Source organism: Lissotriton helveticus, chromosome 1_1 (assembly GCF_964261635.1).
Source record: "Lissotriton helveticus chromosome 1_1, aLisHel1.1, whole genome shotgun sequence".
NCBI classification, from domain to species: Eukaryota; Metazoa; Chordata; class Amphibia; order Caudata; family Salamandridae; genus Lissotriton; species Lissotriton helveticus.
In genome coordinates this window covers 1241114547-1241135819 of record NC_136057.1, presented here as the reverse complement: position 1 = coordinate 1241135819, position 21273 = coordinate 1241114547, and the positions used below count along the sequence as shown (strand labels likewise).

Below are 21273 nucleotides of genomic sequence, written 5' to 3'. Positions count from 1 at the left end.
TGACCATGTGCAAGCCGAAATTGAATGGTCCAAAATGGTTCGGGTTGGATGACCAGACCTTGTCCTATATATGACATTTTACGTGTGTAGCCTCATGCATATGTTGAGCAAGGTTAAAACTGTTGAGAGTGACGGGTAATTCCCTGGCACAATGACCACCTGTCTCTTCATTCACCCCGTAGTTGAAGCCCCCTAGAAGCAAAATATTTGCATAATCAATGGTCAGAGGGGCTATTGAGTCAGCCAAGAGCGGTGGAAATTGCTGCATGTAGTCTGGAGGGCTGTACAAGAGGATGATTATTAGGGGATTATTAGGCTGCTAGAGGAAGATACAGATGTTTATTAGTAAGTTATCCATCGTGGGAATTGAAAAACAAGTGAGTCTGTTAAAAATCATGTTATTTTCTTTTTAGGTCTAGCTGAAGCCAACGCGCATGCGTTGCTTCTGCGAGAGTATAGAAGGCGAAACAAACTCTTGAACAAGCACGGATTACGTGCAGTTCATGTGATGCACTCGTGTGAAACGCGCGTGCACAAACCCATCAGCCTCGCACCGCAATGGAATGTTGCCTCCCATACTGCTTTCCCGCCCCCGCCATCAGACTTAATTGCAATGCGCTCCCGCCCCCACACAGCAATGCCAAGAGCATGTTTTTATTATTCCTTTACCAGCGCACAGCTTCTTTTTTTGTTAACGTTGCTTTCCACCCTTTTTTTAAATTCCTTTACGAGCACTGCTTATGTCATGCAGCACTGGCGTATGCCGCCTTCCTAAACCGCAATGCTAAACTCCTTAGTTTTCAAAACGGCCACTTGCAGACACACTCTTCATGTACAACAGGATTCGTGGGGTTATTTGTTTTGTGGCTGGAAAAGGTAGCGGTTAGTTTTTTTTTCTTTAAAGTGGTGTTTACATAATTATTCACTTTGAAAACGAATTTAGACTTCATTGTCATCGCAATTTTTGACATGTTTCAAAAAGCATTCATATGCTCCGATTCAGTGTGTACCCAGAAGTACCCCATGGCACACTTAGGCACCGGCTTAAGTGATTCCCAATCATCATGCACTAAGTAGCCCCCCCCCCCCAGGCCAAAGCAGGTGCCTACTTCTGTGCTTAGAGTGAAGGTATGGCTGGCGGACAACTCTCAAAAAACACGTGAACAGGGGTGAAGGACGGTAAGTTGTTTTTTTTTAACTTTTATTTAGTAGTTTCTGTTTTTATTTAGGTCTTATCTTACCAGGTTAATCATGCAAAATCTCATATTTTACAAGCACTCTCTCCCTTCCATCTCGCTCTTGCTCGCAAACACACTCTACACACAGGCGAGCGCTTCCTCCTGCTGCCACATACCCTCCTGCGTATCTCACCAGGTCGCTCCTCTTCAATCCCCAGCTGTCCCTGCACCCCCTCTAGTGTCAGCCAGCCCTGCGCCATCTGCCGAACCCCACCATATTCTTCTACAACTACAGACTTTGTTTCCTTCCCACGCCAGGACGAAGGCATCGCGGCAGAACCTTTTATCCCTGACACCCCCTCCATATGCCTCCCAAGCTGCTCCCCCGCCCCTTGCCATCAGACTTCATTGCAATGCGCTCCCGCCCCGCCCCGCCCCCAACAGCAATGCCAAGAGCTTGTTTTTATTATTCCTTTACAAGCGCACAGCTTCTTTTTTTGTTAATGTTGCTTTCCACCCGCTTTTTTTATTCCTTTACGAGCACTGCTTATGTCATGCAGCACTGGCGTATGCCGCCTTCCTAAACCGCAATGCTAAACTCCCTTGTTTTCAAAACGGCCACTTGCAGATACACTCTTCATGTACAACAGGATTCGTGGGGTTATTTTGTTTTGTAGCTGGAAAAGGTAGCGTTTAGTTTTTTTTTTTAAAGTGGTGTTTAAATAATTATTCACTTGGAAAACGAATTTAGACTTCATTGTCATTGCAATTTTTGACATGCTTCAAAAAGCATTTGTATGCTCTGATTCAGTGTGTACCCAGAAGTACCCCATGGCACACTTAGGCACCGACTTAAGTGATTCCCAATCATCATGCACTAAGTAGGCCCCCCCAGGCCAAAGCAGGTGCCTACTTCTGTGCTTAGAGTGAAGGTACGGCTGGCGGACAACTCTCAAAAAACACGTGGACAGGGGTGAAGGACGGTAAGTTTTTTTTTTTTTACTTTTATTCAGTAGTTTCTGTTTTTATTTAGGTCTAATCTTACCAGGTTAATCATGCAAAATCTCATATTTTACAAGCACTCTCTCCCTTCCATCTCGCTCTTGCTCGCAAACACACTCTACACACAGGCGAGCGCTTCCTCCTACTGCCACATACACTCCTGCGTATCTCACCAGGTCGCTCCTCTTCAATCCCCAGCTGTCCCTGCACCCCCTCCAGTGTCAGCCAGCCCTGCGCCATCTGCCGAACCCCACCATATTCTTCCACAGCTACAGACTTTGGGGTCATTAGGATGGCGGACGGACTTTCGTCCGTCCGCCACCCCAGAGGAGGAGGGACCGTCCGCAGGGGCAGCGGCGGTCCCTCCGTGCCAATTAGGATGTGACCGCCACCCTGGCGGTCACATCCTATATATTTAACATTGCGGCGGGTGCTGCTTGAAGCAGCACACGCCGCAATGTTAAAAAACACGTGTTCCTTTTCGTGCACGAAGCTGCAGGCACCGCGTGGTGCCTGCCGCTTCGTGCATGCAAAGGCAGGGGGGTACCATAGGTACCCCCCATGTGCAGCCCCCACCCCCCTTCACCCCTGGGGGCCCGCTAGGGCCCCCAAAGACAAGTCCGTATGCCTTTACACGGCGGAAATGCCGCCGTGTAAAGAAATACCACTGCTGACATCCTAATATGGCTGGCGGTGTCTGATAGGCACCGCCAGCCATGTTAGTGCTTTTCTGCCGCGGACGGGAGGCGACCGCGGCGGAAAAGCGGCGGACGGAAAAAAGATCCCCCAGCCATCCTAATCTGGCGGGGGTCTTTTTTCTGTCCGCAGCGGTTAATCCGCATCCTCCGGGCCGGCGGTGGCTTCCGCCGGCCCGGAGGATGCGGATTAACCGCAATCCTAATGTGCCCCTTTGTTTCCTTCCCAAGCCAGGACGAAGGCATCGCAGCAGAACCTTTCAGCCCTGACACCCCCTCCATACATCTACTCCCTCCTCCCCGTATTCTTTATCGTTACGCCATATCTTTTTTCTTTATTTAATGCGATTTTCTATAGCGCAAAGTTTACCCGAAGGTGTCAGAGCGCTTTACATAAGAACCAGCTGCAAAACATAAGGACTAAGGATTACATGCGTTACATAAAAGATACAAACAGAAAAAATTGCAAATGTACAAGATGTAAAGTCACACAAAGAAGAGACTGGTGATTAGAGTTATCTCTATATACATAGGGAAGGGCTATGGATGGATATACTCTAAGAGTCACATAGGAATGGTAGAGAGTACAAAGGTCTACTGCATATACTAGTGATTAGAGTTATCTCTATATACATAGGGAAGGGATATGGATGGATATACTCTAAGAGTCACATAGGAATGGTAGAGAGTACATAGGTCTACTGCATATACTAGTGATTAGGGGTGCTCGGTGTACCTCTATGCCCAGGCGGCCGCTCAAGGACACTTCGGCCTCGGATTCAGACTCCGAGCCTCAGTTGGGTTAGACGGCATGTCTTCTCTGGCGATCCTCAGCTTGCGCCAGGATAGCCGATGTGCACGCTCACGGCGTCTTGTGCGCTCCCACCGCACTTTCAGTTTCATTCATGCCCTCCAGCAACTTCCAGACATCAGTTAAAATGTCAACAGAAGCCCCGTCATTAAGCTGCTTCCTGGAAACACAACAGAGGTTTCTGTAGTGGAAAGTTTGACTCATCCTAAGGCAGCGCAGAGGGTTAAAATGCCTACTGCTCAGAAAGTTTACCACTAGTTTTGTCTTTCCTTTGTCGTGCAGTTTACCTATTTTGTTAAAAATGTTTCTCCACATTCGGGAAAAGTACTGAGGGTAGTCTTATGGGTAAGCTCCTTTTCTCACAGAAAATCAGAGAGCCCAGGGCGCAGTGGACACACAAGAGTACTGGAGAAAACAAGGAAGTTACACATGACACCATTGACTCTTCTCACTTTCAAAGAGCCTAATACATCTGATATTTATTTATTCCCACTGAGCCAGCGTAAAGCAGTTCTTTATTGCACACCTTCACCTCTGGTGGGTGGGCTGTGCTTTTAGGAGTCTGCAAGGCTTCTGAAGGTCGTGAAGCATTGGTGCAAGAAAAAATGAAAGTAGTTGAGGCAATATGAAAGATTTGTTGATGTTATAAGGGGTAAAACGGGATTGTTCTAGGACTAGAAGGAACAGACTCTGTCAGTGTTCAAGTGCCACAGTCACTGCTTTGTCATTGGCTAACCAAGTCTGCCAAGGGAAACACAGATGTCTGCCTTGCGATTCTTTACAGCGTACCAAGTGAGTTTCCATATTGACTACAGCCCCAACCCCCGTCTTGCCTTACACTATAAACACAGAAGATGCAAGAATCAAGGACTGCCAAAAATGCACCTGACACATTTTGCATGCATGGTAAATTCCAGGTAACCTGTGGAATCACAACTAACAAGCATTTGCAATGCAATAGGTCTCGCATTTATGAAAGTTTGAGCTATTGGCATTGTAAATGACAACGCCTTTTATTTTTGTGTTTTGAAAAATTGCAAACGGTGTGTAAATACGCACTTTGTACTTATAGAAGCAAGGCTGGCAGTAAAAGAGGCGCAGTTAATGCCAGCCTTGCTTCTCGTAAGCAAGGACTATAAGCACAGCTTGCATGTTTACAAAACACTTAAATAAAAGCATTGTCATTTACAATGACAATAGCTCAAACTCTCGCAAATGCGAGACCTATTGCATTGCAAATGCTTGTTTTTATAACAGCCACCACTCCTTCTCCCTTTTTACTCTGAAGTCTATTTGAGTTAAGTAGGTAGTAATTTTCGGGGAGGGCAGCCAGAATATCTGGCATAGACTCATTCATCAATAAAGTTTCTGTGAGGAGAAATATGATTGGTGAACGTGTCACTCAGGACGAGTTAAAAATAAAATACAGTGTACAGTAATACTTCAAAAGCAATGCTTGCAGCAGTGCGACATTGCCTGGAAAGACCAGGTAACACAAATATCTTGTTTTCAACTATTGGCAGATTGATCACTAGAACGCTCGGCAATGTAGGTTTTAAAAGGGACAATAAAATATAACCATAATGACATAAAAATCATGTTGTCAGGTTTATTGCACAAGTCTATGGCTGCTTCTCATGACATGGTAAGTATAAAGATCGTGCCATTGATGATTTCTGCACCAGAAACTAGATTCTCCTTCCTCTCATTCCCACCATTCAAACCCTGTTACCAATCTGGGTTTAGTGGCCTGGACACTTATTTTCTTTTCTGTCGTCCTGTGCTGCTGGTAACAGTCAACCCTATTCTTCAGCTGCCAGTGCTAAATCCATGAGATGAACCTCAGTGGGGGGGGGGGAAGGAGGGGGGGCTCCAGCTGCATAGCAAAAGTCACATCCTCATCACACATCCCTAGGATTGCAAACTTTCCCATAGTAAATTACTGGCCTCCTGTTCACTTTTTTTTTTTTTTAACATAAAAGTTTATTGAAAAGAAACAGAGTCAATACATCCGTCTTATTCAGAATGACATAATAAAAGCAAGATACAAAACAAATATATCGGTACATCAGTGCACAGTTCGAGCTACGGGTCCATCCCTATTCATGGCCAATTCCAACGTCGGACAATCACGTAATTCACCCCTGTATTTGTTCCAGTGTCCCCATTTCTTGTCCCACTTTTTCGGGCAACCTCTAAGTTTAAATACAGTTTTTTTCGGCGAGCATACAGCGATCCAATTCTGCCATCCAACCAACCACCAGTGGTCTGTCAGCAGAGCCCCATTTCATGGCTATCGAGCATTTGACAAGTAGGAACCCCAGCGCCGCCCACTGTAGTTCAAGTTCACTTAGGTCCGTGGCCTCCCATATATTAAGGACACATACTTTCAGTGAGAGCGGAACCTGCTTGCCCAGCGAGTCACCCATCTTGCGTATCGTCCCCCCCAGAATTATTGTATTACTGGACAGTCCCATAAGACATGATAAAAGGTGCCAGGTAAGTCGCAGCCCCTTAAACAGAGATCATCGGGATGTCTGCCGATTCTGGCCAATAGTGTAGCAGACATGTAGGCCCTATGTAACACCTTCAATTGAATAAGTCTGAACCTATGGTTAATCGCTGTCTCTCTAGGGGACATTAGAGCTGACCGCCAGTCCTCTTCCTCCAAGGGACCGAGGTCTGCCTGCCATTTGTCTCGTAGGGACTGAAAAGTGTTAGGGAGATTGTTACACAATTTTCGGTAGGTGTAGGAGATCGCCTTTGAGGGGAGAGGTTCCGAAAGCAGTCTGTCTTCAAAGGGGGATGTCTCAGGTATGGAGGAAAGATCGGGTATAGCAGTGAGGATAGCGTGTCTGATTTGGAGGTAACGAAATAGCTCTGTTCGTGTGAGAGAATACTTGGTGCGCAAGTCCTCAAATGTCAGTATTTTGCCTTTGTGTATGAGGTCTCCCACCGTCGATAAACCTATCGTGTCCCAGCGGTCGAATCCCAGGTGGAAGCAGAGGGAGCCTAATTGTTGCGATGACCACAGTGGCGTCACCTTGGTGATTTTGTCCAACCAACCTAGGCATCTGGTGGCCCTGTGCCAGAGTGTGACTGTTTGAGCCATTGGTCCCACGTACCTGTGCCTGACTGGTTTACTGTAGAGGGCCCCTAGGTAGACTTCACGTCCCGTCTTACATCTATCCAAGTGGAAGGCTGGATTGAGGGGTGACGCATGGATCAAGTTGTCGGTGGCCACCAGCTGTGCTGACCAGTAATAAAGACGCAGGTTAGGCAAGGCGATTCCCCCATCATACCAACTCTGGGTAAGCTTTTGGAGGGCTATGCGGCCGTCCCGCCATCCCACAGTAAAAGTTGTATGTCGCTTTCCACAGTGTTCAAATAGGAGTCAGGGATCGGGAAGGGACAGTTCTGCAGGGCATATAAGAAACGCGGGAGTGCCAACATCTTGAATAAGGCTGCCCTGCCAGGAGAGAGAGCGGGAGGGACCGCCAATGGGCTACATCACTGTGTAGCCGACACAGGGGGCTCAATAAGTTCCGGTCATAGAATAAGGAGGAGTCTGGGGTGACAAATATACCAAGGTATTTAAAGCCATCCTGGGCTACAGTAATAGTAAATCCTCGGGGTAGACGAGGTGGGGGGCCGTGTAACATGTATAGTGTCGATTTAGACCAGTTGATCGAGTAGCTGGAATATTTTCCGAAGTTGGTGAGGACATGGAATAGGCTATTAATGGAGGAACGAGGGGAGGTGACGTATACCAGGATATCATCGGCATAAAGGGAAATTTTGTCAGTTATCTCTGCGTTCCATTGGAGGCCTCAAATGGAAGCGTCTGTGCGGATCCAGTGGGCCAGGGGTTCTAGGGTAAAAGCAAAGAGTAATGGCGATAGGGGGCAGCCCTGCCGAGTCCCCCTGTGGAGTTCGAACCGGCGAGACGTATGGTTGTTTACTCGCACTTGGCCCAATAGGCCTCTGTAGAGGAGATGCACCCATTGAATGAATTTGGGCCCAAAGCCGAACCTCCGTAGGACCACAAAGAGGTAGGACCATTCAATCGAGTCGAACGCCATCGTGGCGTCGAGGGACAGAATGGCGGCGTCTTGCTGTAAAGTAGGTTGTTGACTCAAGACATTATTGACTCTTCTCAAATTTAGGGCCGTGTTTCGTCCCGGAAGGAAGCCTGATTGATCATCGTGGATGAGGGAGGGAAGCACTCCGAGGAGCCTATTGGTGAGGAGCTTGGCCAGAATCTTGGCCTCTGCGCTAATCGGAGATATCGGCCTATAGGAGGCGCAGTCAGTGGGTGATTTATCAGGTTTAAGGATGACCACTATGGAGGCCAATCTTTGATCCAACGGCAGGATGCCGTTGTCGAGACTGTCCTCAAACATATTTTTAAGGTGTGGAACAATGCTGGGAGACATGCCCTTCAGGAATTCAATGGGAACTCCGTTGGGGCCCATTGCTTTGCCAGAATTGATAGCAAAGAGCGCAGTCGTGAGCTCGTCCGCCGTGATATCGGCGTCCAGCGCGTCTTTATCTGTCTCCGAAAGGGTGGGTAGACGCATCTCTTCCAGGAGTTCCCTGGACTCCTCCGAGTTGTAATGTGCCCTAGCTGTGTAGACATGTGTCATGTGGTCGGCGAAGGCATCCGCTATTTCCTGCGGGTCAACAGTTGACGTTCCATCCTGCCGCACTATGGATGACACCCATCTAGCACCCTGCTCCCGCCGTTCTAACCATGCAAGCATCCTCCCTTCTTCCCTGCGCGGTCACCGAACTCATAGATGCGATGGCGCGTGTGGAGTAATCGAGCCTGTGTCTGTTCCGTCCCCAGTGCTTTGTAGTCAGTTTGCTGGGCCCGGAGGCGACGGGCCGACTCATCCGAGGGGGCGGTATTATGGATTCATTCTAAACGTGACAGGTTAGATTCGGCCCGTTGGACTTGTTCGGCATGCCTCTGAAGATAACCAAGTTTAAGCGCCAGTGCCTTGCCTTTAATGACAGCCAGATAAGCTTCCCACATCGTGACCGCCGAGCGCACTGAGCCGACGTTTTCCGAAAAATAGAAGTCAGTGTGTTCTAACAGACAGTCCTTGATGTCTGGGACACGCATCAACCAAGGATTAATGATTATAGGGCCTCAAGTGCATTGACGGTGGCACGTCAAGTCTACAGTGAGAGGGGAGTGGTCAGAGATGTCTCGGGTGAGGACCTTCGGACGCACGAAGTATCCCACATCTGTGGTGTGGCAGAGAAAATAGTCAATTCGGGACATGCTGTTATGTGCGTTTGAATAATGGGTAAAATAGGGCGTATCTGGGTAGTGGGTTCTCCAAACGTCTTCAAGTCCCATTGCCTGGACAAAACCCGCCAGTTCATAGTCCTGTCTATGAGAGGTACGTCTAGGATGCCGGTCGAGGTCATCATTCATCGTCATGTTAAAGTCGCCCCCAATGAGAAGTGTACCAGTGGGGAGGTCTGCTAGTCAGGTGCCCAATTCTCTAAGGGAATCATGAGCTAGAGTCGGTGGGAGATAAGCGGATATGATGTTCAAAGGGCGTCCCTCCCAAGTGGCCTCAACAAGTGCAAAGCGGCCCAGTGGGTCAGTCCATGTCTTATTGTATGTGAGTGCTAAGGTCCTTTTTACCAAGATCACTGTACCTCGGGAGCCAGATGTAAAACCCGCGTGTACCAGCAGTTTATAGCCGCCTCTTTGGAGTGCCTGACAAGTGTTGCCCACCAAGTGTGTCTCTTGCAGCAATACAATGTCGGGGGAGTGGCGTTGTATGTATTGAAGGACTATACCACGTTTGATTTTGTGCCCCAAAACGTTAACATTCCACGACATAATCGTGATGGTTCTAGAGAGGGGACGTGACATAGTGGTGGATGATGTGGGATCTATGGAGGATGGACAAGGGGATAGCCAGCTTGCGCAACTGAGTGGGCATGGCGAGACCGAGCATCAGGTCAGAGGGCCGTAGGACCCTCTGAGGAGTCACTAACATCAAATGGATATGCCATGCTAAGGCCGGACCAAGCGAAAGGTGTGGAATGTGGCAATAAAAGGCTCTGCAGCAGACAAGACGTGCGACAGCCAACAGGGCCGATGCAAGCGGTACAGTGTAGGAGCTCGGACCAAGTAGCCCATGTGGCACCAAAACACCTAGATCCAAAATGTGACATGTGGTGATACAAGTAGAGACTCTGGTACCAAGAATAAAAGACAGTCAACGAAAACAAGAACATCCCCCCATCCCTCTCCCCTCCCTTCTTCCCACCCTACCCCCGTGCCCGCGGATTTAAAACTATCCACTCCCCAACTAGGCAGAGTGCCTGTCGCCCTCCCCTTCATAGATGGGGTGCCTGGTAAGCCGTAGAGGCCCTTGCCTTAGAGCATCATGGTATAACAAGTAAAAAGGATCAAATATCAACCAACCTGCATGTACAAATATAGCAATAAAGATCATAACATACGGTTTGGGTGAGCGTCCCTCCCCCGAGCCAAACAGGTGAGGCAAAGCCTTGCAACAATGAAATCATCAGTTCTTGCCGCCGGTAGGACCGCCATGACTGCCGCAGCAGCGCTCCGGGGTGTCAGCCCGAGCGAAAGTCCCCCAGTCCTGAATGGAGACGTCATTTTTCGGTCGAGTCTTCCTCTGTTTCTTTGTCGTGCCGCTCCGGATGTCGGTCTCGGCGTTCGCCCGCTGCAGAGCCATCGCGGCCGCCCCGGGGCTTCTCGACCCTTCGCCAGCCCTCGAGCCATTCCCACGCCGCGTCCGGTGAGTCGAAGAACCAGGCCTTGCCTTCCGCTTCCACCCTGAGCCTAGCGGGGAAGAGCATGGAATATTTAATGTCCTTGTCACGCAGAGCCTTTTTCACCTCGAGGAAGCTGCGCCTGCGGGACTGCACCTTTACTGTAAAGTCCCGGAAGAATGTGATGGTAGCCTCGTCTAGTCGTAGGGGCCCTCCGGAATGGGCCGCCTGAAGGATGGAGTCCCTATCTCGGAAGTTGAAGACTCGTGCTATTATAGCGCGTGGGGGCCCCCCACTTTCGGCCGACCCCCGGGGACTCTGTGCGCCCGCTCGATGGAAAAGTATGCAGAGAGGCGACCGGGTTTGAGATGTTTCTGGATGAGGTCCTCAACGAATAGATCTGTCGCCTGTCCCTCCATTCGCTCCGGAACCCCCAGGATGCGGACGTTGTTATGTCTAGATCTACCTTCGTAATCATCCAGTAGGTCGCCCATGAGGAGCTGTTGTTTTTGCAGGTGTGCCACTTGTTGTTGGAGGGCTGAGGTGTCGTCAATGAGGGCAGCCGTCTTAACTTCGACATCTTTAACTTTAGTATCCATCTTGCGAAGGTCTGCCCGCAAGAGGGTGACCTCAATGTTGACGGAGTCAATGCGAGTCTCCAGTGAGGACCTCACTCCCGCAATAGCCTCCATCACATCCTCCAGCGTCAGTGCCCTCGTCGCAGGCGAGGAGGGCGTCTCCTTTTGGTCTCCCCCAGTGGCCGGGTCCTTGCCGTCTCCTTTAGACGTCCAGGAGAATTTAGTGATCTGTTTCTGGGTAGCCGGTTTGTTCCCCCTGTTGCCCGCCCTTTGGAGGGTCTCTGTGAAAGGCTGGTCACTAGGCAGGTAGTTCTTGACTCACAAATGTGACCGGAACGGCGACCGGCAACCTCCCACGGATCCCCAGAGCAGGTCGGCCAGGTGGGCTCGTCCAAAGATGCGGCTCCTCCGATATCCCAGCGGTCGGCTGGAAGCGAGCTCAGCAATGGAGGGACAAGCGGACGGACACTGCGGCTGCAGTCGCGCGGAGTTCCTGATTTCCTTTTTCGGTTCAAGTTGGAGGTCAGGGTCCCAGGTCACCACCCGAGGGGGGGGCATCGACAAAACCACAGCTATACTTTCAGGAGTTGCCCTCCTTGTGTCAGCAAAAAACCCACTCAGGGAGCAGGGGGTCAGCACCTGTCCTCGCGGCCAGTGCGGGGCCCCCGAGTGGATTCAACTGCGTGGGTCCAGCCGATCCGCGAGGGGGTCAGCTTCGGGGTGTCCGGCCACTATTACACCACGCCGTGTCCCCGGGAGAAATTGAGAGGCCCACCGTGGTCTATGGAGATTCCAGAAGGCCTGGGCAGTCTCCGCCCGGGCAGGCACTCCAGGCACACCTGCCCGCAGGAAGCTCTCGGCGGTCCAGGGCCGCGAATGCGGGTCCCCTCTCAGTCCCAGCAATCGCCCAGATCGCGAAGCCTCCCGAGGGCACCGGGGGCGGCCGCGCCAAATACGGGCGAGCCAGAGCCCTCACTATGGTGATCACGCGAGTCCTGACACCAGGCCCAAGACCGGGAACTCGCGTAGTAGTTTCGGCCGGCGGTGGGTCCAGCCCGCTTCTGCATGCTCAGGGCCTCAGGCGTCCACTCACTGAGGGGCTGAACCCACCCTCGGGACAGACCAGCACCCTCCGCAGCTCCGATCCGATTGATGGGTCGCAGCGAGGGCCCCAAAACGTCTCCAGCATCTTGTACGGCCGCGCCGTCAGTGTTCGCCAGGCGCGGCCGCCATCTTTCGGAGCACGATCGCTCTCTTCAATTCGCCAAAGTTCACCGCCTCAGCCCAGCAGGGCACCAGAGAAGGGACACTCGAGTGCAGGTCGGTAAAGGCCGATCCCCCAAGGATTTCAGGGAGTCAGCCTGGCGCTGTGCGGATCAGGAGCCCAATTTCGCAGGCGAGGGCCGAGGAGCCGGCTTAAGATGCGGCCATTCCTCCCGGCTGCAAACCACGCCCCCCCCCCCCTCTGTTCACTTTTTAACATTCTGCTAAGACCCGGACATGATTCTTAGGTAGAATTTCATATGAAATTGTCTGGACTCATTTTTACCATGGCCTTTCTGTCTTTGTTTACTTTCATTGTCGGCTATGGGTCCTTAGGGCTGCTGTAGGAGCATATTTTTAAGTGTTTTCTTAATACAATTACTGTTTAAAGTATGTACCCATAAGGGAATGCCAGCTTTAAGTGATTTCTCAAATGTTTGTACCAGCCGGAACGTTAAAATAACAGTCATGCCGTATAAAGCCGTGCAGATGGCAATCTTACACAGCCCCCTTTGCCAGCAGTAAAGTTGAGGCAAGTGGGAGCCCCACTCAGAAATGTAACGCTGAGCATGCTGCGCCCAGCCCTTTGAAAACACCTCCTCACACGCCTTTTTGTAGCCAGCAGCTGAATGAAGTGACTGCCAACAGAAAGAAAGTCTGCAGGCTCCGCGCTGGCAAACAGCCTGGCCTAGCACATGCCCTATGACTGGGCGTAGCTCAGGAGCTCTGAATATGTGTCACATAAGGTTAAAGTGCGCTAATGCGGAACTTAAACTAACATGCGTTAGATTAACCCAGAATGCGTGGCTCTTGGTAGGGCTGTACATACCTATCACCTGACCTGAGTCACTCCTTCATCTGTGCCCCAACCTGCACAGGACCAGTCTCTGGTGCTTCTGCTTTCTTGCTTATGTTCTAATCTTGACTTTCCCCCACATTACTGGTGAAGTTCTTACTTCGCATGTCGTTGAAAATCTCTCAATCTGACCTGGCTCGGACAAAATCCACCAGGCTGTTTGGCTGTGAAGATCTGGCAGATGTCACTTGTCTTCAAAGCGATTCATGAGTTTTTATTTTTTAGCTTGCTTTGCTGATAGTTTGAACTGCAGTTTACTGTTCGTGAAAGCAGATGCTGGTAGACCTTCTGATATGTTTCTCAGGTGCTACACTTTTATTTTGGCGACTTGACTTGTCTGATCCAAATGTACGTTATCTGGTACTTAAGTCTATATAGGTGAAGTGCGGCGGGTGGATGTGAATCTTCATGTTTGCTATGGTAAAAACATAGATATTGAACTTTGCACTGTTAGGTTTATATGTGAATTTATTTATGTGTGCTTCTTAATAATGATTGAAAACTGCCACAGTTCTTTTCACCTGTCTGGCATCATTGTGTGATACATTCAAGTGTGACTAGTATTGACATCTACAACATCGTTTATTTGTATGCAACAGAAGCAGATGCTGTGGCTACAGGTCATTATGCAAGAACGTCGCAAGATGACGATGATGTGTTTCAGCAGAGGTACATCACGAGGCCTGAGGGACTTTTTAGGAACAGATTTGAAGTTCGGAACGGTAAGTTGCATGATCTTACTTGCATTTACCTGCATGATTGTCAATATAAAGAGTGGGAATTAGCATGATTTGTACAGGTGCCTTTAACTGTAAATGAAAAGTTGTGTTGTCAGACAGAGATGCTGTGTTACAGGCACATTTATAAGCTATTGCTTTAAACGTACTCTTTGATGTCGTCCGCCTTCTTAAAGGTGCGTTAGAGCTGCAACAATAAAATGTGAGGTTACATTCCTGTATGCTTTCAGAGGTTCATACATATTTTGGCATCTGAACACAGAAATCTTTCGTTGCCTGTTTCCAACCACCTTTGTAATCCATTATTCATAGAGCGCATGCCTCCTGCGGATGGTCATAATAAGGCCACACACTGTCCCTTTGACTTTACTTACTTTTTTTGTGACATAAAGTAGGCCTTCAATATAACATACATGGAGCATTGGCGCCACCTTGTGCTCTTGTATGTGTATTACTGGCTGTACATTCAGAATGCAGGCCAATTTACTTGGTATTTTCTAATTCTATTTTTAATATGGAGCCCTGTGTTGCCATGGCAGCTTCAGATTGCATATTGCTAGGTGCCAGTTTCACACACACCGGTAATGCCCAAAAAGGACACTGACAAAAGTTACACATTTTAAGACAAATATGTTTACAAGACTGAGAAACTGAAAAAGGTTTACGCTGCACTGAAGTAGTGGTAGAGGTAGTGGGTACCATTACCTCAAACTATCTGGGTTTAACCTTCTAGGTGTTACTTTTGCCAGATTTCTGGATAAACATGATCTCTAAGGAATGCATTTGGTGATTATTACTCAGGATTTTCAGTTGATTCCTATTATGAACTCCTGGTCCTTTAACTCCTGACACAGCTGTCACTTGCAACAATCAATTGTTTCTTAAAAAGAAAAGAAACAAGCATTTGCAATGCAATAGGTCTCGCATTAGGAAAGTTTGAGCTATTGGTATTGCTAATGACAAATTTGTTATTTATGTGTTGGGTTTGAAAATAGCGAAATGAATAGCTTTGTCATTTACAATGCCAATAGTTTTTACTTTCGCAGATGTGACACCTATAGCATTTGTAATGCAATATGTGTCGTATTTACGTGACTTAGATATAATGATATTACAAATAACTATGGCTTTTAATTTTTTAAAATAATTAATACTTAAATAAATGTTATTGTAATTTATAATGGCAATAGCTTAAACTTTTATAAATAACTTTTGTGAAGATTATGTTCAGTGTATTTTATTGAGACGAAAATCCAAGAACAGAAGTGAAATATTAACATCTTTTTGTGACATTTGTAATAAAGCTTCAAACATTGAGAGAACATATTTGAACCAGTTGTTGTTGAATGGTTGCACAGATTGATGCTGTGGTGGCGCTGAGTGATGTTGTGGTGGCGACGAGTGATGCTGTGGCATTCAGTGATGCTGTGGTAGGGCATAGTGATGTTGTGGTGCCCCTGAGTGATGTTGTGGTGGTGCGATAGATAGATTGAGGACGATGCGATAGATAGATAGAGTGAGGGCGATAGATAGATAGAGTCAGGGCCATAGATGGATAGAGTCAGGGCCATAGATAGATAGAGTCAGGGCGATAGATTTTTTTTTTTAATGTCTTTATTAGCAAATAAGTAAGAACAGGTACAGCAGTTCTATTAGCAATACAAAATGCACATTCCGTAGTTCCTAAATGCTAGTAATGTTAAGTCGGTTATCAATCTTTTTCATTTTTATACATGCCCAAAAGATTCTCCCGCAACTCCCCCCACCCAGTCCCTCCCTTCCCCGGCACTTAGGTGGATACATCAATTACATATAGTACTTGGCTTAGGCGAGTATTTCTAGTACACAAGTTCCATTGTCACACAAACCTATGCAGGGCTACGTATGGTGTGGTATACACTTGTGCTTCTCATATTACACCTAGAGCTATTGTCTCTCAGTAGTTCAGCAGTGAGAGTGGGGTCGGGGGGAGTCTACACACTCCAAGCATACCACTCTTTTCTCTAACGAGCAGTAATTGATGAAGTAGACGAAGTGTCGCTACCTGTAGCAAAGGCCTCTAACAGAGCGTTCCAGTCTAGCGATATTAGGGTCTTCCTGAGACCCCTACTCTCTTCGCGCTGCAGTGTCATACCCTCCGCCCTCCCCCAGCGCACCACTTCTGACTGCCACATCTCTGGGTCTGGTGGTCTAGCCGATTTCCATCGCATTGTGATGGCACGCTTGGCAAGCAATAGGGCCAGGTCTGTAAAACACGCAGTCACGCTTCTTTTCCGTTCTACAGGTCCCAGTCCTAATATGGTATATTCCCAAGAGGTGTATGGCCTGGAAGGAGCCAGTTTACATAATGCGTCATGGACCGTCTTCCAATAGTGTCCTAGTTTCGGGCAACTCCATAACATGTGTAATAGACGTGCATCATCTGCGCCACACCGGGGGCATGTAGCGGGGGTGTTAGGGAACATCACATGTAATCGATAGGGTGTAAGGTACGCCCTGTGCAATATCATGAGTTGAATAAATTTAAATTTTGGGTTTCTGGACACGTTCTTTGGGAATTTGAGGATACGTTCCTACTCCTTGTCCCTAACTGTTCTACTCAAATCTCCCTCCCACTTGTCTCGCAGCGGTTGCAGTGACGTTGCCCTCCCCATTCGTATACTACTTGTTATCCATTTCGTCAGGTGGCTACCTGATCCCATGAGGTACTGCATTGTGAGTAGAGGGTTCGTGGGGGGTTCCAGTCCGCGTGGAGACCAAGTCTTAGTTATATAGCGCCGTAGCCCGGCGTGTAAGAGGAACAGCCCCCCCGGGATGCGGTGTGTGGCACGGAAGTCCTCAAAGGACATAATTTTACTATCCGCAAATAGGTCCCCCACTTGCGACACTCCTGCATCGTGCCACACCTTTAGTATATGGGTCGACAGTGGGCCTGTTCCAGTAGAATCCCCAACAGCGGGATCGTGGGGGCGTAAGAGGGCTCGGGGGCTGTGTATTTCACCGCCCTCCGCCAGCAGCTAATCGCAAGTCGGAGCAGGGGTGGCATCCACCCAGGGATCTCCGCTCTGGGCAACAACAGTGTGTGGACGACCCCTCTCTCCCACTCCGCCTCTGTTATACTGTAGCAGGGTTTCTGTTCTCCCACAGAACTGTGCACAGAGGATTGGAACCTCAGCAAATTAGGGTGACCAAAACTCACCTTAGTACCCAACAAACCCCTTACCGAGCTAGCTACAGTGTCTCATTGGTCATAACCAACTCCCAATGTTTAGACAAACCAGAACATGAACTCACCAACCTCAGGTTACGTGGAACACATGAGCACTCTTTCGTTATACAATCATTACAAACCAGAACATGGAGTAAAGAAGAACTCGTGAGCATTTGAAATGTTTATTTACTAATGCCGTCTTCTCAGGCGCAGTATCTTAGATAATACAAGTAAACATATTATCAGCAACAAAGCTACAAGCATAGTTACTAGTCCATAGAAAGCGAATGGTGACAGCATGTTACCATGCTGTAAATCAATAAGGGTTAACCACACTTATTTCTCACCCTCCCTAACTCGCATATTATATTAATAGCTAAGAAGGTCTCTTTGGGTTGTATTAGGGCGGGCCCATACCTCAGGATCCTAGAATGAAGAGATCACATCAGCATACACCAGCTCTCTCTGCATGCGAACAGCATCAAGTGTCTTTTTGTGCCTCAAGCAAAGCAATATAAAAACCCGCCTCAAGCCCAAAGTTGGCAGAAGCTGCACTTATGTTATGTCTATGAAGGCGCGAAGATCAGACCTCATAACAATTCTGTATCGTGTTGTTCCTGAAGCTTCAGCACTCTCTGTACAGACATAGTTTATTAAGCAAAGCTGATATCAGAGTAATAACATATTATTCTCATGTAAACCACAACGAACTACTAGGTTGAAAGCTAAATCAACAATTAAGTGTCGTGTGCAGAAGCAGCAAAAGGAAAAATGGCGTTTAAACATTTAATGAGCCTATGCTAACTTAACACATTATAAAGATATACAGTAGCTATATGACACCCCCCCATGATCCGAGGACGGATAAGATAAGATAAGATAAGGGCAACTTCATGAAAGCAGAGTTCAAGAACTGTGAGCCATGAATGTACTGTAAACATTTTTTTAATATTTTGCTCAAGTCAATAGGACTGGGAAATTGATCAATGTACGAAAAATCGCAAAATATGCAAGCTGAAAGTCAAATATCCGGAAAGAAATTATGGAAAAGTTTTTAGGACAAGACCGTATAAGCAAAATATGCAGCAACAGCCTCCAGCATGAAATCACCGTCTTCATCAGAAAACAGTTCAGCCATCCAATTCAAAAGTGGAAAAGAACATACGTGTTCCCCAAGTATCTGAGCCTCTATTACCATCAGAGGACAACTCGGTGGGTTCTCCAGAAAGCTCAGTTCCAAGAAATCCTGCGCTGCCGTGAATATATCCCAGGGACCCATTAGTCCATGCACCGCTGCTATTGCCATAATCCTCTCGTCAGAACAAACCAACTCGTGAGTAGTGATAGGACTCATCAGCTGATTAAAATCGACGCCAGGAGAAACCGGCCCGCAGAGACACAAATCAATGGCCCAATCAAAATCACAGCTCAGGCAGTGAAACACAGGCTGGACACAGGTGAAGTAGGAAAATCGAAACGATAATCCATATGCCGTGCTTAAAATCGCAAGCGGCAGTGTGCCAAAATATTCAATCATTCGGTTGCGAAACAGCGGCAGCAGAGGCTGGGCCGCTTCTTCTACATGTGGGGCATCCATATTTAAGGAAGCAGAGAACAACTAGGACGCCTGCCGCTAGTGCCAGTAAAACCGGGAATCCACCAAACAGACTCGAGAAAATGGAATGAAAGAAACTAGGGATTACTCCAAATATTTTTTCAAATGAAGTCACAAGGCCGCTGCTAACTGCTTCAAAAAAATGCGCTAGCCCAGATGTCGAGGACGCGTTAAAGATAGAATGTATCATTTCGCCAAAATGCAACGGTAAATCAGTATTTAAAAGGGCCTGAACCTCGGTCCGGGTGTTAGCTATGTGAAGCACGAAAGTTTCCCGAGCCGAACTCAAGCCCACTTCTTTCTGGGACAATAGAGCCCTCAGTCTAGTCATGCCGTTGAACTCTGCCTTCAAGGTTGGTATGCGTGGCCAAATGGAAACCTCCCTATTTTCATGTGTGGGTGGGTACAGGACATTTCTGCAGCAAACGACACGTTCACTTACTGTTACCACATAAGCTACACCTTTAATTAACCCGCAACAATCTTCATTATTCAAAAGTAAATAACTTCCATTCCCTAACAAGGTAAAAGTCGGGGTAATTGCTGGTACGGGAGTGCCTTTTAAAACACAGGCCAAGTTTGGTCGGTCCTGATTGCAAGAACCGTGTAATTATATGTGTCTACACATTAACGAATGATCTGGAGTTTCTGTACATTCCTCCCCATTTAGATAAACTTCTTGGCCGTCCCTCAAACATCTATAACTGAAAGGAAGGGACCATACTTCATGGAGAAAACCACTACCCAAAGGCTCATAGCGACCTATGGCAACATATTTCATACAGTTAGTAAATTTATACAAAGCAAAAGGTAATGTTAACAGACCGTGGATGAGCCACGTTGCAGCTGAGGCTTCTGCCACAGAAAAAGGCAAGGATTCCAATTTCTCAATATGTAACATAGAAAAAGAAGCATCTCGCATAGAAAGCAAGCGTTGTTTGTCAGTCAAATTAAAGGGTGCAAAGAGAGAGGACACGTTCATGTAGCCCCATGGCACCTTGCCAGATTTAAGCGTTTGCAGGGTCCATGCAAATTGCATGATAGAACGTAATTGATTCTGACCATGGTACAAAACAGATACCTCATCATGCACAATATCCACTACAGAAGACACAATGTTATCTAAAGTGTAAATGCGTGAAGAAAGCATGTTAATACTATTGTCTACCACTGCAAGGACTTTCTCTAGATTTGCTTGATCTATAGCCCTAAGTCGTGTTGCAGCCTCAATCTGCGATGTTTTCCATATTTCATTGTACACAGCATATATCCATCTTTTCGACCTACCACTAGCCGGGCCTTTTATGAAATCATTTAAATCTACATCATCATTCAGTTTTGCAAGATGTAATTTAACTGCAGATAATTTAGAATGCTTCAGCCAAGTTTGACATAATTTACCCACAGAGTAAGTTGTGACAGAATGCCCAGTTTCAAAACGTGAATCTGGTTTAACCTGAGCAAAGCCGTCAGACAAACCCAGAAAACGGCGCTTGCACGAATCAGCACTCTTGTGCCACACTAGCCAACCTTTAGGGTCTATACTGGATATGTTAAAAGAAGAATTCAGCAACAGGGTCTGTAATTCTCTAATCGAAAATTGAGTATGATTAACCCAGCCTGAATATTCCTCTAACTCGGGGATAGAAGGAAAATTTAGTTTTTTAGCAGTAGCCAATCCAAAGCATGTCGTTTGTGAAATAGTAGAATTCAAAAACAAAATCTGATTAGGGATGAGACATGCACGGTGCAAAGCCTCAGCGCCTTGTACCTGCCAGTCCTTAGAACCCCAAACTGATTTTAGGTCAATTATTTCCTTCCATACTTCATAACCGCCAATAGCCAGCTGATCTAGAAAGGATTTCGAATACAAAAGTTTGGTATCGGTAAGTCTAACCTTGGACATAGGCTTCTGTGTCATTTTAAAATAAAAGGACTCGGGATTAGACTGATTGAAGTCATTAAAATATGTGTACTTTTTCAAAAAAGTACTTGAACTGCCTTGTATAGGAGCCGGACAATGCTCCCATTGTGTATAATTCACAGTATTCCTTCTGGATGTCGTTTTATGTAAGAAGTGATTGCCAAAATGTTGAAAGCAAAATAAATCACCATAATTAGCAGATTCTAAATATAAATCTTCAGCATCAAAGGCCTGAACATCCCAATCATCAGAACGTATGTTTTGTTTCACCACATCCCCCATATTAACTCTAAGCACGTTAGGGACATTAACAACTTCCGTAGGGCCATGAATTTGAAATCGAACGGCATCCCACACGATCCCATCAAGGACAGGCCAAGCAGTGATGTTAACAAATGTTAAGTCTCTTCTCAGTCTATGTGCAGAATGCGATGAGGAAAGGGGAGCCAAAGTTCCATTGAGATGGCGAATGCATGTTCTTTCCTCGACATAGTGTCCATTCACCAACCGGAAAAAATAAAACACAAAACCAATTGACATAAAAAGATATAGCGAAAAAAGCACCAGCCAGATAAATGTCCAAGGGGGAATCAAAAAATGTTTTTTGAATAAGGTAGCATAAACTGCAAAAC

At 47.2% G+C, this 21273-nt stretch overlaps 1 protein-coding gene across 3 annotated transcripts in view; it reads left to right on the top strand.

Annotated features, from left to right (window-relative positions):
• Window positions 1–21273, top strand: part of TRMU (tRNA mitochondrial 2-thiouridylase) — a 314142-nt gene that overhangs the window by 163062 nt on the left and 129807 nt on the right. For all 3 annotated transcript variants that reach the window (XM_078679799.1, XM_078679789.1, XM_078679808.1), the window contains one exon: window positions 13754–13876. In XM_078679799.1, the coding sequence (XP_078535925.1) occupies window positions 13754–13876 (123 nt within the window). The remainder of the gene's footprint in view (window positions 1–13753; window positions 13877–21273) is intronic.